The 17,466-nt window shown below is 42.7% G+C and overlaps 1 protein-coding gene across 3 annotated transcripts; it reads right to left on the bottom strand.

Annotated features, from left to right (window-relative positions):
- Positions 1–7,472: 7,472 nt before the first annotated feature.
- Positions 7,473–16,246, bottom strand: LOC130158372 (serine palmitoyltransferase small subunit B-like). 3 transcript variants are annotated; one of them, XM_056359069.1, is made up of 3 exons: positions 11,578–16,246; positions 10,434–10,486; positions 7,473–8,466 (listed from the first exon to the last, which is right to left on the bottom strand). In XM_056359069.1, exon 3 carries the CDS (start codon positions 8,432–8,434, stop codon positions 8,192–8,194), a length of 243 nt encoding a protein of 80 aa, XP_056215044.1. In that variant the 5' UTR covers positions 8,435–8,466; positions 10,434–10,486; positions 11,578–16,246; the 3' UTR covers positions 7,473–8,191. The 3 variants fall into 3 exon arrangements, with proteins under 3 accessions (XP_056215044.1, XP_056215042.1, XP_056215043.1); XM_056359067.1 differs by lacking the exon at positions 10,434–10,486; XM_056359068.1 differs by lacking the exon at positions 11,578–16,246 and having other exon boundaries at positions 9,782–11,571.
- Between the last annotated feature and the right edge of the window lie 1,220 nt (positions 16,247–17,466).

Below are 17,466 nucleotides of genomic sequence, written 5' to 3'. Positions count from 1 at the left end.
CTCCTCCCCAGGCTAAACAGTCCCAGCGCTCTCGGCCTCTCCTCTGTCGGGGTGCTGCAGTTACGGTGGAGGGAAAGAAGGAGACACCACTTCCAAACAGGGAACGTATTTTGGGGAAACCTGCATATTTGAGACAGTGTTCATCCTCTCAGACCACTTAGGGGAAAAATGTGAATCTGCAGATGCGTATCTGTCTCTGCCCTAAATAAATCTGCCCTTAGATTAATTCCTGTATCAGTTCTGCTCCTCACATCTGTCCCTGGCTGCTCTCAGTGTGGGTTTAGGAGCTGTGGGGCAATGCACTGCTGACCTTTGCTGAGAGAGAAGCGTATGGTCCATTCTAGGAGATGCTGCCTGCAATCAAACTGTTGAGAATCTGATGGGCAAGTACTGCTAGGAAGACTCATTTTGGTAACTGCAATGTGCTCAAGATGGAACCAAACTGCCAGGTGTGTTGTAAGGATCTTTCTAGGAATGGCCAAATACACTTTGCTTGAAAGGCTGTGACATCTTGGTGAGAGGCACAGGTCTTACTTTGGCCAGGAGGCATCCATCCACAGTGGCTGGCACTTGCCCGTTCTTCTGTAGAAGTTGCCATAGAAAAATTGGGAAGTGCCTGTGATTAATGTGATAGTCCACCTGATGTCACTGTTCCTTCATGTGAGCAGCCCCAAAAGTAGTCTGTTCAGCTGCTCTAAAGAAAAGATAGCTATAAACTCTGAAAAACTTGTTTATGCCGATGTAGTTCCTAATATTTTCATTTCAGTTTAAAATAGCACCAGCCTAAGCTAAGAAAAAATCTGCTTTGATCTTGATGTTAAAGGACTTACTCCTAGCAAACTGCTCCTTCTGCCGCAGATTTGCCTCTACTTGTGCTCTGCCAGGGCAGCTTATTATAGCTGCATTCTCCCAGAACAGCAAACTGTAGGGCTGAGACTCGTGTGGGGTTTCAGAGTGATTTTGGCAGTGTTTGCTGTAGCTCATTCCAGAACGTAGTTGCATAGCAAAGACTATTGCTGCCTTCAGAATTTACCGACGTTTCTGTACTTCACCTTCATCATAACCTTAGGGTGGGAACCTGGTTAAGACATGCAAGAAACAGGAGATGAAGTTTAAAACTTGTCAGGATTTCAGTTCCATGATGAAAAACAAAGCAGAACTGTAAAGAAAGATAAGTGCTTTTGTGTAATTGGAATATTCAACTTTATAAAATGAAACAAGTATGTATGAGACAAATCCTCATCTAATGTACCTTTTCATATCAACTAAGAAAATGTTTCAGATGTGCCAAGGACTGAAAAGACTTGAAAGACTATTTTAAAATAATCTGTGCTCACTGACAAGTTTTGTAAGATAGAAGGTAACTATTTAAGCTGTAAATTCGTCAGGTTGTTTGTATACCACTTAGCATGATGAGACTTCAGGTTGCGTGGGCTGTAACAGTTATGATTAACACCTTTGTTATTAATGTAGGTCTTTGTTAATTCATACTTTTTTGTAGGCCGGATCTGAGATACAACAGGCTGCAATTTTTAACTGACCGTTGAAATGAATTTATGCTCATATATGAAAGCCTGACTTATTTAAGCCTGTATGAATGCAGCAGAAGAGAAAACCCTCAAAGCTATTTGAAGACCCAGGTTTTAGATTTTTCCTTAAAGGTAAATGATCATATTGAAAATCATCCAGAATCAGGTCCTTTAGGAGGCCCAAATCCCCTGAGGGGGGGGGGCATTCTGGTACTTTGTGTTGCACTGTCCAGATCTGAGGTTCCCTGATGGAAGCGTCAGTCAGAGGTAGGTGTGCAGGTTCCCAACGCAGCAGGCGAAGAGCTAGTCCTAAAGCAGAGGATTTGCAGAAGCTGGTGCACTGAGAAAGGGGATGCTGGAGCCAGCTCAGCGGGAGTGCTTGTACAGGCACTGATGAGAGCAATAGCACTCGGGCTGCTCTTCCAGCTGGCTCTTGGGGCCAGCTGCTCCTTCAGCCCTCCAGCATCTCCAGGCTTCGGTGCCCATTCCCACACCCATGTGCTGAACTCTGTGTTCTAGCAGGTGGCTGGTATTGCCAAAGACTCAGATCCAGCAAAAGGATGTGTATACTCCACGTAGGATTTAAAAGGAATTCTTTTCAGTCCAAATTGTGACAATGTTGAGACAGCTGCCGTTTAACCTTGGCAGCCTCTGAACTCCATATATAACTCACCCATTTACCACGGTTTCCTCTTTGCCTGAATTTGCTCTTTCCCGAAGCCAGTGATCTTCAGCCTGGCACAGTCTCTTGGAAGGATTCCTATTGTTGCAGCTTTCCCACTCTGTAACAAGGTCACCCTGAGTTAAAATGCTTTGCAAAAGTTCGGGTATTCCTAGCTACTCCAGGTTTTCTCTATTTGACTTTTTAATATCACTTCCTGTAATACAGACATAAAGCCTCTATAAGTGTCACTGACAGGCAGCGTACAGTGAGAAACTTGAAGTGTCATATTACATACTCAGAGGATAGGTCAGTAATATCTGGTGCAGTTGAGATCACACACAATTCCCTGCACTCTGACAGGGTGTGAGATACACATTTCGAGATTAATCTCAAAACCAAAAGTTTTAATGTAGGTTTATAATAAATATTTTAAAAATAAAGGTCAAGTTCAAGTGTTATACTGGCTTTTAATGCATCACCTCGTTATTAGCCATGCATAGATGTACATTTGAAAGCAGCCTTGAATATCTTCAGATAAGGCTTTCCAATAGGAAAGGTTGTTACAGGATATGAATGCTTGGGGGGGTTGGGGGGGGGCATTTTTGGGGTTTTAATTTCAATTTAACCAGCTTTCCAAAAAATACAGGTGCTTCTCAACAGCGTATTTTAATTTCTGGGTGACACTCTATAGCCTCCACATGCAACACACAAGTGGAAAGAAACAAAGAGGTTTCACTTGCCTCCAGGTAAGCTTGTGCCCCTCCAAACTAGAGCTGAAGGAAGGTCTGGGACCCACCAACAGCCTGGGACGACGCTTTGACTGCAGGCTGACATTGGTTTGTACCCAGTGTGCTCCTCCGCTGCTTGGACACCCCTTTCCAGCCCAAATGGGCCTGCTGCCCCAGGGGATGGGAGAGGGCTTGCTGAGGGACTTGTGGTGCTTGTGCACCATGTAGACCAGGTGTTTTAATCATGCTCCTCCCCGAAGTATTAACAGATATTTCAGATTCATAGATGGGATGCTACACACCGATCATAAGGTGGGGAAGTAACAGGTAGGTGCAGCCCTTTGCCCTGCCCTGTCTTAGAGCTTTGGATACAAATCTTTCCTCTCACTGGCAAAGCTATCACATCTCCCCTTTTAGATGGATGCCTAGGAGCTCTGGTGCCTCTAGTTTTAAACAGCAGATAAATAGTGGAAAGCCTGCAGTATAAGATTATGAACCGCCTATTAAGTGTGTAAGCTGAACAGGCAATATTCTTATATGCATTTTCTATAGCCTTCAAACCAAACCAAAAATAATCCCATTACACATAAAAAGTTAGCTCTTGCCTTTCTAGAAACATCCTTTTGAAATACTAGGTTATTCGATAATGTTTGGGTTTTTTTTCTTATACATTCTGTTCAAACAAAAATAAATCCTACCCAAGTTAGCTACATAAGAAGGGAAAACATTTTAGAGTCTTGCAGTTGTAAGATCCATGAGAACTTCTCTGGGTACCCTCAGCTGTGCTTCTCATTCCTGTTCCCTGGACAGGGCAGGCAGTTCAGAAGGAGAAGTGTGAAAGTCAGTGAGGTGAGTGAGAAGCTATAGATGCTGCAGAGAGGAAAAGAATCAAAGCCCTGGTCTCCTCAGGGAAGCATTAGCAGGCAAACATTCATATTTTCAAATTCTCACCTTTGCCCCTCTGAAAAATATATAGAAAAATTACTATGCAAATACTACTCTATATAGTATTTACACTGTATGCCAGAAGTGTCACCAATATAGGAAGAAGTAATTTCCTGTAACAAAGCAGGCTATAACTAAGCTGTTGCATGAAGTAGTTTCAGCTGAGCAGGAAAGTTGGAAAGTTTCAGCCAAGCAGGACTGAGTAATTTAAGGTCAGCTTTGTAAAAAGAAACATCTGCTGTAAAACTCAACATTGCTCTAAACAAATATATGCAAGATAAGAAGGAGTATGTTCTGTGGGATGCAAAGGCTATTGAGTGCTGACAAGTTCATCTCAGAAACAGGATTTTCAAGTCAGATAATGAATAGGTAAGATAAGAACTCCAATTACATTCAGATGTAAATAGCATAGACAACATGCATACATCATAGTAGCAAAACAATAAAAATAACAACAAGGAGCATGAACTTACCTTAGTTCTTTAGAATCTGTTAGAAGTAATCAGCAGCAGAGGGGGTACGGTTCCATGTGAACAAAATCATCTTCTTCATTGCCTTTAGGAAGTTTAAATTATTTGGATCAATAAAATAAAGATTATAGTTTAATGAGAGAGAAGCTGTAAAAGTACTACAATAATAAACCTTCATAATGATGATGCTGTGAATCTACCGTTATGTATTATAGCTGTAAAGATCCAACACTTCACAGTGAACAGCATGAGCAGTTTTATTTTAGCAGTTGTTTATTATTTTGTCCTTTAGTTTCAACTCTTGCTGAACCAGTGTTGCTAAGTTGTGCGATTTAAAGATGAAATTCCTTTTAAAAAGTTAGTGAAACAGTGATCTGAATGGTGCTCCGTGTCACTCTCTCCTTCCTTTTTAATGTATAGTACTGCAGTGACACAAATTTCCCCTGTATAAACGCGTGTGGACCAGGAAGTCACATGTATTCACAGAGGTGGAGAGTGGAAATGATGTTAAGAGTACTGGGCTGGTAATATGTCAGAAGTGAACTTTGTCAAATTAAGACTGCATGTTTAAGTACATGTTTGCAAATGCCATAATTTCTTTCTTGACAGAAGGTCACTAAGCAGCACAGACTGCCTATATGAGCATACACTGTGGTCAACAAGCCCAGGAGATCTTATTTATGCATCTGATTGATAAAACCCTGCAAACAGCAATTGCAGCCAACATCTCTTCTCCCACGCACACACCCCAGTGCTCAGCCCACATGGACAGTGGAAGACAGCTGGGTGAATTAGTAGCTATCTCATGCGTCAGGCATTGGCGTTAAGGATTTGATACTCCTGTTGAGCAAGCAGATCTTCTGACAATGTTTAGAAGACTAACCAGCCTTTCCAGTGGCTAACAACCAGCCTCCTATTTGTGTGTATGCTCTAAGTGTCTCTGCAAAAAGTGTAGATGGCTGGCCTCGCTATGCGAGAATGTGTGAAAAACTTTGCTTGTTTTGGTTGTGCAAGAAACTTAGGCAAAGTGTGATGGAAATGCTACTGGTGCTAGCAAGAAGTCACAGGGAACTGAACTTAGTGCAAGTGTCCTAAGAAGGGTGTGCAGGCAGGAACTGCCCGGAATACTCAATTTCTTTCGTATTCTTCTTGAAGTACTTTCTGCTTTGGCCACATATTAATAAATCTAATTTGCAGCACTTATCATCAAGTTCGAAAAACAAATATTGTGGCTACTCAGTGCAGGCTGCTGAGCCAGTACAAACTCTGCTGATTGAAAAAAATCTTGAAAAATATTGAAGCAGACTGTTGAAGTAGACTATTCTACAGCAGATAGCATCTGTTCTCACACAGCTGGGATCAACATACCAAGCGTATGGCTGGTTTGATACACTCCAAATTATACCAGTGCCTGACTTTGATCAAATTTACATTGCTGGGTGAGCATGCACAGGGCCAGCATTAGCACATCGGGAGCCACAGCTGCCTTCTGTCAATTCAACACCTCAGGCTGCTGGTCAGAGCACAGCTTCCCGTGGGGAATCTGCCTGCACAGGTTTGTGTTTCAAAACTGAAATTGCAAGGTAGAGTTTGAATGTAGTTATTTTAAATCCTCTCCTGTAGATGAGAGACTTGATGATAGGCAGGGAAAAGACTGTGATGAGTGAAGTTAATCGAGAAGTTGGGGGAGGGGGTGTCAGCTGCCACTTAGCCCCTTGTGCCCTCCTTTGGGTTTTGGTGCTTTCCTGGCTCTCTGATTCATGCAGCTGAGCTGGGATCCCTGCTGCTGTGGGACAGCATGAAGACCTGAAATGACACTGTCACAGGCAGACACCCAGGAGCCGGTCCTTGCCGAAGAAGTGGTGCATGCCAACAGGGCAGCTCACCAGGCACAAGCCTGCATTGGTTGTTGCAAAAGAGGCAGCAGGCGCTTCAGGCAACCACAACAAACACCCAGTAGGTTTGTGCTGGAGAGACAGGGAAAGGGCGGCAATAAACAAAAACACACCCAGGGTAAGAGTTCCTAGTCTCCAGGCTGATGTCAGATTCCTGAATGTCGACAAATACTTTGGATGTATGTGTATAGTAGTCTACTATAGTTTAGTGTAAACATAGTTATGGTGGCCTGTTTATCCACTGAGCTTTTCTTCGCAAGTATACGGTGTGTTATGTGCACGTCTCTCCAGCACATATAATGTGAAACGCTGCATTTTCTTTTCTACATTATAGACTGACAGTTTTGAAACAAAATTGTCTTCATAAACAGTCTAATAATTGACATAACTACAATACTATGTTTCCCTCTTCTGTTCCTAAACATCAGTAAATGCAACACACATAATGACCACAAAAGCTGCTACAGGCAAATATAAGATATTTACTACATAAGCCATTATATTACTTCAATAAAACTTACAACTGGGTTCTAATCTGAAAGTATTAAATAGATTTTTTTGTTGTTTTTGCAGACTTAAGAGATTACTTTGGGTACCATCCAAAGCCTTGTAAGTTTAAGCACAGTGGCCTTCATTTTCCCAAATAAACTATTTTCATATCCTATATATTTCCCCCAGGTTATAAACTGGGAAAGTAACTGGATCTCATGTTGACATGACAGATTACGTAATTAGTGTCTTTGTTTTATCACTGTCTATGACAAAATCTCATTTCGTAAGTCGTTTGATTGCCACTTACTAATAACATCCTATTCTCTTAAAGAAGACATTCTAGTAGCATCTCTGTGCTCGAAAGACGTAAGAAAACTCACCTCTGTGTGGGTGGGAGGAAAGCTGCATTTATAGTACCCTGCAAGCCACCTGCTACTACTCTGTTCTTCTTCTGTGATGATACACAACACTGATTCTAGTTCCCGGGTTCATCGTACTGGTGCTTCATCTCTAGCCAGCTCCTGCCAATGGCTGCTGTAGCAAATTGGCAGTGCAGGTATCTCGTGTTTCTAAGGCTGAAGTTTAAAAAAACACAGACTTTGAAATAAAACCAATTACAGCACATTAATTACAAAGTCTGCAGTCTCAAGAGTTCATGTTTCAGACACTACTCAACAGGTAGAGTATAAAAGGAGGTAAAAGAGGGGAAATGAGAGGTTTAGGAAAAAAGGAGAGACATTGTATTTTAGGTAGGCTTTTTATTGTTTTTCAACTGAAATGGTCCTTCCACAACTGAATATGTATTTTCATGTTCTGTATATGATATGCACGCTTTTTTTAATAAAGTCTAAGAATATGAGAATTTTATTATAAATTTTCATGGAAGTAAATCCCCACATTTTTAATAAATCAACTGCATTGTTTCCATAATGATGATGAACCAGTCAAGTAATTAATTGTATTAAATAACTGAGGAAAGTACATAAATAACAAAATCATTCTATAAATACATACATACCAAGCTTAGAGAAGCAGTTTATAGTTGTACAGCATTGTGCAAAACCTTTTTTGTACACATCTCTCCTGTCAGCAAAGGTAAGGCAGACAAGAACAAAGGCATGCCATGTACTTTCTCAAGATGAAAACTCCGTATCAGAGCAGCTCTCCCTGGAATAACAAAATATGCAGCACGGTTGTTTCTGTACCAAATCCAGCCTCCTAACTCCAGCCAGTCTTTAAAATTGAAAGCTCTTTAAGAAGCAGTCAGTCAAACAATAAAAACAAGGACGGATTTCAATTGTTTTGGCAAAATAATTTGCTGTCAGAGAGTCCCAGAATACAGAAGAACATTAAAAGATACTGCAGAATAAAACAGTGTTTGCACACACACTGAACCTGTTTCTAAACAAAAATGGAGTGTTAAGAAAAACACTTTGTTGATCCAAAAGTCAGTGTCAGGTTGACGATGTTACTTCACGACAGAAACAGTATTTTCATGTTGGTTTCCAAATAAGTGCAAGAAGAATTGAAAAGCCATGCTAACGTGGACAGGGACAAAGATGTAAGTGGTGTATAATAGCATAACTAACATAGTAATGTTGAAGGTATAGAAAAGCAGTTTTTCCCAGGGCTCCATGAGATAGCTGCAGGTGATCAGTTCAAACTGGCAGTACAGCCAATACAGATAGTTCTTCATGCTCTTAATATCCATCTTCAGCTTTGTGCTGCTTCTGAAAGCCTTCCCTATTAAAATAAAGTATAGTTAGCAGAAATAGAAACCTTACAAAAGAAAAGCAAAAATATATATAAAAACATCATAAGGGCAGCAACTCCATGCTACTTGGTTTGTTCATACTCACCATTTTTAGTAAATTATGTTTTAAAAAACCAAGAGATCTAAAATTCCAAGATCACAAATACATTTTGAAGCCTGAAACGTGATCAGATGGTAACAGACTAGCATGAGTCATTCTTTTACCCTGTCCCATAAAAGGCTTCATTTGTATTCCTTTTTCCTTTCCTATACTCAATGCTGAACATGATGGTCCAATTTAGACCACTGTGTAGTGGGCACCATTATTTGCAATGGAGTTTCCACAATATCTTTTTTCCAGAAATTAGTTACCTAATAATTGCTGCAATTCTGTTCTCCAAGCCAAACTCTACTTTCATAACTTTGCCTTGCACTGCATTAAGACACTGTTGAAGCAGCTTGATCCAAAAAAGCACTTCAAGCCCTCTCCCCTTCACCACACGTGAATTTTGACACAGAACTTAGCTAGAATTCTGATTTCTGCTACTACAGACTGACTTCTATGTAATGCCTCAGTTGCTCCTGGAATACAAACTGGGAATATGGAGAACACCACACATACAGAACTACAATAAAAGGAAACTATATACGGATTATCCAGCTGCTTCTGCAACAGAGGTTGACTTGATTTGTTGCCAGAATGAAAACATAAAGAATTATTTTAAAGCTCTGTGTTCAAATTAATGCTAATAATTATTGAGTGTCACATTATATAGTTACCAGAATGCAGAACTGGAGGGGTAAAGGGAAAACAGAACTATTTCAGTTACTAGGGCTTCCTGACACTTGGTAAGTAAGAGGAGACAAAACAAAAATGATGGTTCCTTACTTTTTAGTTGGGAAGTTAAGAACTTCCGGTGGTGTCAAAATCTGTGGAAAAAAACTTATTCCACAGAAATTAAATACAACTTCAAAAACCTATATAGAGTGGGATTTTACCCTAACAAAAGCTACTTCCCAAAGTTTGTAGAAAAAATTTGCCTCACCTTTTCCATTTTACTTCCATAGCTTCCCCACCTCTTTTCTGCCTGACAGGTAAGATAAACCAGATAATGCTTCTGTAGTTAAGAACTATTATTAACTACTTTTAGCAATATTCTTAATATAGCCATCACATTTCTGTACATTACATGGAGTTTTTACTATACCTATGTTATACTTAAGCCTCTTATCATCAAATGTATTGCCAAGCTACTTTGAGGAAAGACTTTTAAAAGAATCAGTTCTATAAAAAGTAGAACTTACCTTTTCACTTCTCCCTGATGATAAAACATCTAGGTGAGAGATGCTTCCTACCACTTCTGCCTGTAGCAGCTGAACAGCTCATGTACAGATTGAGAAGCAGAAACAACTAGCTTTGAACCTCAATTACAGAGTGTGTCCTCCACACCCCGCCCCTTCTTCACTATTGCTAAAAACTCCCCTGGCCAAAGCTATCTGCATTATGCAACAAGGACAGCCATGGTCTGGCTCAGTACCACACTCTCATGACAGCATTAATTTGATAATCTGTACAAAGTTAGAGTTGAAGAACTGCAGGTAGGGAGGAGGATATAAGGCTGAAATACATCTAGGGCAACCAGCAAAAAATGTTTACAATTAGTGCCTTCCCTAATTTAAAATCTAAAAAAATATCTCTGTTTTCGTGGGACTTACAATGCAGGCTGCCAAAGTTCTAACAAGGTGCAATTTAATGTCCATGCAAAAATACAGTGTCAGAGTTAAGTAGCCGCAAAAATACAGCGTCAGAGTTAAGTAGCCACAAAAATGTAGTTCAATTAATATGTCACAGGAAAGTCTCTGGTGAAGCCACCACCTCCTGCAACCTTTGATTAATACCACTTTCAAACAGTTCCCAGTCTTCTCTGCATCAGTTTCTCCCAACCCATATACACACCTTAATCATCCTCGTCCAGAAACCCCAGAGTGGAGAATAAGCGGACAAGATTTCTGCAAGGAAAAGATGCTGAGTTTCTCTTAAAAATGCTACAAAACAAAACCAAGCCACAAATGCTTGAGGCATTTTAATGATCTAATTGGACAAATAAATTAGGTAGAAATCTGCATAGTATATTATGTTCTAAACCATCTCCCTGCAGTCAAATCATTTCCAAATACGAATCAGCTTTATTTTGGGAGAATATGCCACAAGTAATGTTTAAGACATCTGAGCCTCACCCTCTTTTTCCCTTTCTTACCAAACACAGCCTGAGCTGATCCATTAGTAAACACTGACCTACTCCCCCAACCTTTTAATAAAGTTTTCTGTTCTAAAACTGTCCACTTTCCACAGAAAATTCAGAAATGGTAAACCACTGCCCCTGGCAGCAGTAGGTGACATGCCCCACCTTTCTCCTGTAGAGCTAAGATCTACCACAGAAGTGTATCTCCCCAGCTGGATGAGATACTACATCATGGAAAATATAACCTAGGTTGGGGTCTACAGAATGAATTCATCAAATGTGAAATATAATTGCCCTGGAGTACTGCTGCAGGATTCTTACCCCAGGAGTTTCTACTTTCAACCAGACTTTCTCAGCTACATATTTCAACCGAGCATGGAGGGCTGTGGTGGGACAAGGAGATTTTTAGTTTGTTTTTTTCCCCCCATGAAAATCTTGGTGAAAAATAACTTATACACAGGAAAAACAATATTTGACTACCAGAGTGTCCACGTTCTTGGCGGCCAGCATCCCTACACATGTTATTCACCTTCCCTGCTAGGTGGATCAGCCTCTTTTGAATCCTTCAGCAAGATGCAGTGGCAGAGCACCCATTACCAAGGCAGCTAAAGGTAGGGCTGTCACCTCTGTGCTCTCTGAATCCCCTCCAAAAAAACATTTACATAAAGCCAGGAAAACTCGTGTCAGTACTTCTGCTGTTCTCAAGTGCAAAACCGTACAGGTGTTTTCATTCTTTTCAATAATTCTCCACAAACATTGAGTTCGTAATTCAATAACAAACTCCCTAGGTTGAAACAATGCAGAAATTGAGATTTGTCTCAGTCTGCTTTAGTTCTAACAGCTACAAAAAGTTTTTACCTGACAGCTGAGCGCCATTGTGAAAGAGAGAGGTGGTAGTGCAGAACAGGCTGTTTCACAGCAATAAAACGTTGGGATAAGCAGAATCCATTCCCAATGTGATGCTGTAAGCAGATCTTGGACGGTGGTATGTAAAGCCCTCAGGCATTCTCTTCTGAGCAGCCACTCCTGCTGCTTTTCCCAGCTCCCACCTCAAGGGGAAATAAGAACTCATGAATACCTTTCACAATTCGTAATCAGATGTGTACAGCATCAGTCAGAATACAAGATTTGGCTAAAATCCCTACCTCTTAAGGCAGGTATAGCTTATGTGCTTTAAGATACTTTTCCCCACGCAGAGAAGAAAGTCTTCAAGATTAAAAAAAAACCAAAACAACAAACAAAACACACATACAAAAAATAACAAAACCAGGCAAAACCATACTGCTACGTTTGGTGAGACACTGTGACACATGATTACAGATGCATGGAGAAAGCATTCAAAGATCTCACTCTGAAGAGTGGGAAAGAGACTCTCCTCCATAGCACCCTGTACCAGAGGGGCTGGACTCTTTTTTACAAGTCTCTTGATCATGCTGCCCACATGATTAAATTTCTAAACCTCTTTTTACTGCTCCTCACTGTGGTTTCCAGCCAAATTCAAACACAACCATACAAGTCACAGAGTGACATAGCAATAATTCCTCCTAGCAAGGGAAACACAAATTAACAAAGCAAATCAGAAACATTCAAATTACCACTGCACCAAAGGAAACCAGCAGCCTCCCTTTTCTAAGTTCAGTGAGGTGCTCCATATGCAAAAGCAGTGACTTCTGGTTTATACAGAATTTAGCCTATTAGCTCCATAAGAAGAGGTAATATTTTTTCCCCCTATTATTTCATGCCTTATAATGGGATCCTCTGATGTCTAATAAAGTATAATAGTAGGTCTAATATAAGGGCTAATAATAAACTCCTACCGAGGCATTTGCTCTGCATTTGGCTTCAGAATGGGTGTCTTCTGTGTAGCTTCTCTGCTGCCTAGTAAGGGCTATGTAATAATGCTGCTTTTCTCTTCTTCATCATCTCTTCTGACAAAATTTTATCCTTGAGATCACTACTTTTTTCTCAACTTAACTGAAACTGGTCATGGGTTAAAAAGTACGGTATGCATAGAGAGATACAGGTAATGAAAGAAAATAAGCCTCATTTCCTTAGAAGACTAAGTAAAAATGACTGAAATATCTCTACCTTACACCTATACACTGTGGTAATTATTTATCTGTCTGCCTAAAGTTTAGATGCTGGAAAATAATCAAAGCAGAAAGTTAAAGTGATCAGGACAGCTTTCTAATCTACCCCATCAGTCTATCCACACAAAGCAAGGCACAGGCAAGTTTGGTTTTTTTGTAATAGTATACACCAATTTTTTTGATCCCTTTTGGCTCCAGCACCACTTGGAAAGAAGCAGCATTTCTGATGGATTATTAACATACTGGGAGGGCAGCCTTCTGCAGGCCTCTGTGACAGCCAGGATCTGCATGAGCATTTAGTACAAGCTCTTCTGGCTGCAGCTTCAAGTCCCTAACACAGTTCTGCTTGGCTCAGCAACCTCTTCCTGCCCTCTCCCATGTGCTGGCAAGGAGGACACAGCAGGGAACCAGTCAGGCCTGGCAGGACAAAGATGTGACAGTGTCCTCCATCTGCGCAAAACCTGACCACACAACTGCAGGCACTGGGGGTAGGAACAGGGTGGAAACACATGACAAGGGCAAGGAGACGGTGGAAGGTTGGGCAGGCCATGGTAGCCCAGGCAAAGATGAGCTTGACCTGCTACAGATCCACACCACAGGGTAAGTAATGTGATCACAGAGGTGTCAGCCTCCTCCTGCACCCTTGAATAGTCATCCTGTGTCAAGATACCCAAGCACCAGCTTCATGGCATAAGGAAAGAAATGCAGCAATAAGGAATGGCCCCTATAGCAAGTTCTTAGCTTGACTTCCCAATACAATCAAGCTGCACCAAAGAACCTAGAGAATACACGCTACCGTTCTTGGAAAGGAGAAAAAATGCCCTATAGTGTAGAACAGGCAAATTCTTAGAAAGGTTCTGTTCTGCATGGTGTAAAATACCTGGCATGCAGGTCCACAAATCCCGGCACCAGACAACAGGTTCATCTGGAGTGGTATCATGCCCAAAATCAGGCTGTATGACACCACATAACAACTAGATGAGGAATGTATCTTGATGAGGAATGTATCTTGGCTACAGCTTATAGGGGCTTGCCATTGTAATGGCTTACTGCCATTTGTAATGCAAATAACATATTTTAATTATTACATTGTTGTCTGCAAGAGTCATACAATTTCCCAGCATGCTTCCCGACACCTGGCTAGACCAGTTCAGGAACTTTTTTTAATTCTACATCAAGACAGATAATTAAGTAAGTGAAAACTGTGGAAACTAGTAATCTCCAAAAGCACAAGGAATATGCATAGTTGCCCCAGAAGGATTAGGCAGAGACTATTTCAGCTTGAGGTAATATGACATCATACCATTTAATATGGCATCAATTGTTATGAAACACTCAGTTCGACAGTTAAGCATGGCAGTTGTGAAGAGCAGCAAGCCTAGACCTTCCCAGCTGCAATTGCTTCTTATCTTACTATACAGCTCACTCACATAATTTTTTATTTAGCTACTAGATGCACAGGCAACTCCAGGAAAGCAAGTTTCTTCTGCGCCACCAGTGTCCCAGCAGTATATAAAGCATGCTCTTGGGCAGTCTGCTGTGACAGTCCTTGCATGCCTGGTCTCTCACGGAGGTCAAAGGCCCTTCTCCAAGCATGGTTCAAATTCACCACATTTTCCAGCTCCACACTGTGCTTGGTTCCTTGTTCCTTCACCTGGCAGACTTTCATGTCCCTTTCTGAACTGAGGATGCGTCATTTAGGAATAGAAAAGATAAGGGAAGCTATGTGTTACTGCACCGAGCAGCTGAGCTCTGTTTTGTCCCTTGTTTCCCTCAGCAGTTAACAGTGTCTAATAATTCCAGTTCTTTTCCCCAGTGTTGCCCATGCTGTGGTATCAGTCAACATGTAACTGATGTTGTTTCAAGTGCGAAGCAAATATAACTGAAAAAGAAATGCTGACTACAAGGAGTTTAAAATCTGTAACTGTACAGAGATACAAAGCCACAACTGTGAATTGCAGAGCTGCATGCCCAGCCTGGGACTAGGAGTGGATTAAACTGAGAGTTCTCCTAAGACCAAGATTCTCCCGTTCTTTAATTTTTAGGATCATTCTGTAGTTTTACTTTAGAACCGGGGTGATACAACCCTAGCTACCTTGCAGACCTTCAGCACACATTACACAAAGAACTGGGTAAAGCAGTAGGAAGAAATTTCATTGGGCTTTTAGTAGAGAAATAGCTGTGATTCTTCCTTATTTTACACATTTTTAAATGCATACAGCAAATCATATGCACAGTCATAGTTCTGTCAAATACAATGGAAGAATTCATGAACACAGGACTTAAAAAAAAAAGTGTCTACAATCGTATTTCCAGTCATTAGCCTATTTGTGAGGCACACACAAAATTGCACCAGAATTTCCTCCTAAAGTGACAACAGTAGAGTGGCACAGGATGTGAATTGACAACTTTCCATTAGCACTGGTCACCACATCCTCCTGCACTGCCAGTCTCCTCTTTTTTTCTCTCACCCTCCTCATTCGGGTCAGAAATATATGCACCCCTGGCAAACAGTCTGAGTAAACATTTCAACTACATACTTCAATGAAATTCCACCTTTAACCTAAGAACTCTGAAGCAGACTCCCAAGTACTCCTGCAGTAACTGAGTCTCAAGAGATGACAAAAAGCTGCTACAAATTTCAGTTGTGCTGCCAGGAAATACAGTTGTCTCCCACATGTGTGTGGAGTAGTGTTTCTATATATAGGCTCAGGATGGCAACAGCTGCAATCCCGACGTGCTCCGTTAAAGCTCCAATCCTCTTCCAGGAAGACACTCAGCTGCCTGATTCTGTCACAGGCATTGAGGGATTCCCAATGCCTTCATGACTTAGCCCAGCTGCAAAAAAGGCAGAAGGGGCTTTTTAGCAGTCAACAACAAATTTTAAATCACTGCAGCATGAAACTGTCCCCCATGTAATGCTGAAACCACAGGAAACAGCACAGAGTTGGGAACATTCCACTTACAGAGCATCAAAAGGATAATAGCTGTGTGCTTGGTTCTCTCTCCCAAGAATGTCAACATATATCTAGCAAGCGCTAAGAATCCACCAGAACTAGTGCACTGTACAGACTTCTCTGTAAGATAAATTAGCAAAGGGTGACATCCAAGAAGCTGGTTTTCAGGAGGAAAGATAAGGAATTAAATTTTGAGGTTTTAAGAAAATATGCAAGATGAAAGCATGAGCTCAGTGACTTTCTCTTGTTATAACTAGGACAGGTAGTTACCAAAATGGGTGTCCCTTCCTGGAGACATCCTTGTTAATTTCAGTTGTGGCATCTAAAGCCTACCTGAAGCTTTTACCACCCCAAAAAACATTCTCAAATTCAGTGTTTCAGCAGAGTGTAGCTCCTCATCCAGCTATCATCCAAAGAGCTGGCCTTGCTCTGAGAAAAAAGCCCTTGCCAGCTGGCTGGTGAAGGGCAAGCAGGAGTCACTAAGTGCTCACTACCATTAAACAAACCCAAAGTAAAAACCCAAACCCAACCCACTCAGATCTCATATTTTCATCACAAGCAAGGGGAGATGGGCAGCCGTGCAAAATCTCCTCAGCACCCGTTCCACTGCTCACCACAGCCGAGCCCCCCAGAGCCCCCCACCCCCTCAGCCTCCTGCTGGCCCCCCACAGCCCCCTCAGCCTCCTCGCTAGCCCCTCACACCCCCTCAGCCTCCTGCTGGCCCCCCACAGCCCCCTCAGCCTCCTCGCTAGCCCCTCACACCCCCTCAGCCTCCTGCTGGCCCCCCACAGCCCCCTCAGCCTCCTCGCTAGCCCCTCACACCCCCTCAGCCTCCTGCTGGCCCCCCACAGCCCCCTCAGCCTCCTCGCTAGCCCCTCACACCCCCTCAGCCTCCTGCTGGCCCCCCACAGCCCCCTCAGCCTCCTCGCTAGCCCCTCACACCCCCTCAGCCTCCTGCTGGCCCCCCACAGCCCCCTCAGCCTCCTCGCTAGCCCCTCACACCCCCTCAGCCTCCTGCTGGCCTCTTACAGGCCCCTCAGCCTCCCTGCCAGGCTGCCCGCAGCTACCGGCCCGTCCCTCACCCGTGCTGCTGCTTCGCGTCGCTCCCTCCGCCCCGGGCAGCCGGCAGTACCTGCCCTACCGGGTAACCCAGCCGGTGCTCCCCGGCCCCCCAGGGCCGCCATCAGCGGGGCGGCAGCTGCCTACAAGCCCCAGCGGCCCGCGCTTCGGGGCCGCCAGGTGCGGCGGGAGGGCGCCGCAAGGGATGCTGGGGCCGGTAGTCCTGGGAAACGTCGGGCGGGAAAGCGTGAGGCGCAAGGGGCGGGAACAGGTTGTGGGCATATCGTGAGGGGATAACTCGTGTCTGTGATAGTGACAGATAGGAACAATCACACAGATCTCAGGAATTCATCTTCCATAGTGCTGATGGTTGTTGCCACATCCACCCTCCTCAAAGCTTCTCCAGCCCAGACTCTCCCCTTCCCCAGCAGCAATGACACCATGTAAACAGCTGGGGTGGGGGGTGGGGGTGGGGGGTGTGTTATGCCTCTATTTTTCTTCAGAGTTTCCAGATTAGAAGTGGTTTCGCTTATATGAGCCTCTTTACTGACTGTCTGTCTCTCACCTCAGGTGGACCAGGCAGCCATGTGTCCCAGCCAGTGCAGAGCCAGCGGCCACCCTCAACAGAGTGCTTTAGGTAA

Source organism: Falco biarmicus, chromosome 13, assembly GCF_023638135.1.
Source record: "Falco biarmicus isolate bFalBia1 chromosome 13, bFalBia1.pri, whole genome shotgun sequence".
NCBI classification, from domain to species: Eukaryota; Metazoa; Chordata; class Aves; order Falconiformes; family Falconidae; genus Falco; species Falco biarmicus.
The sequence above is the reverse complement of the archived record's forward strand: the minus strand, read 5'-3'. Positions and strand labels throughout refer to the sequence as shown.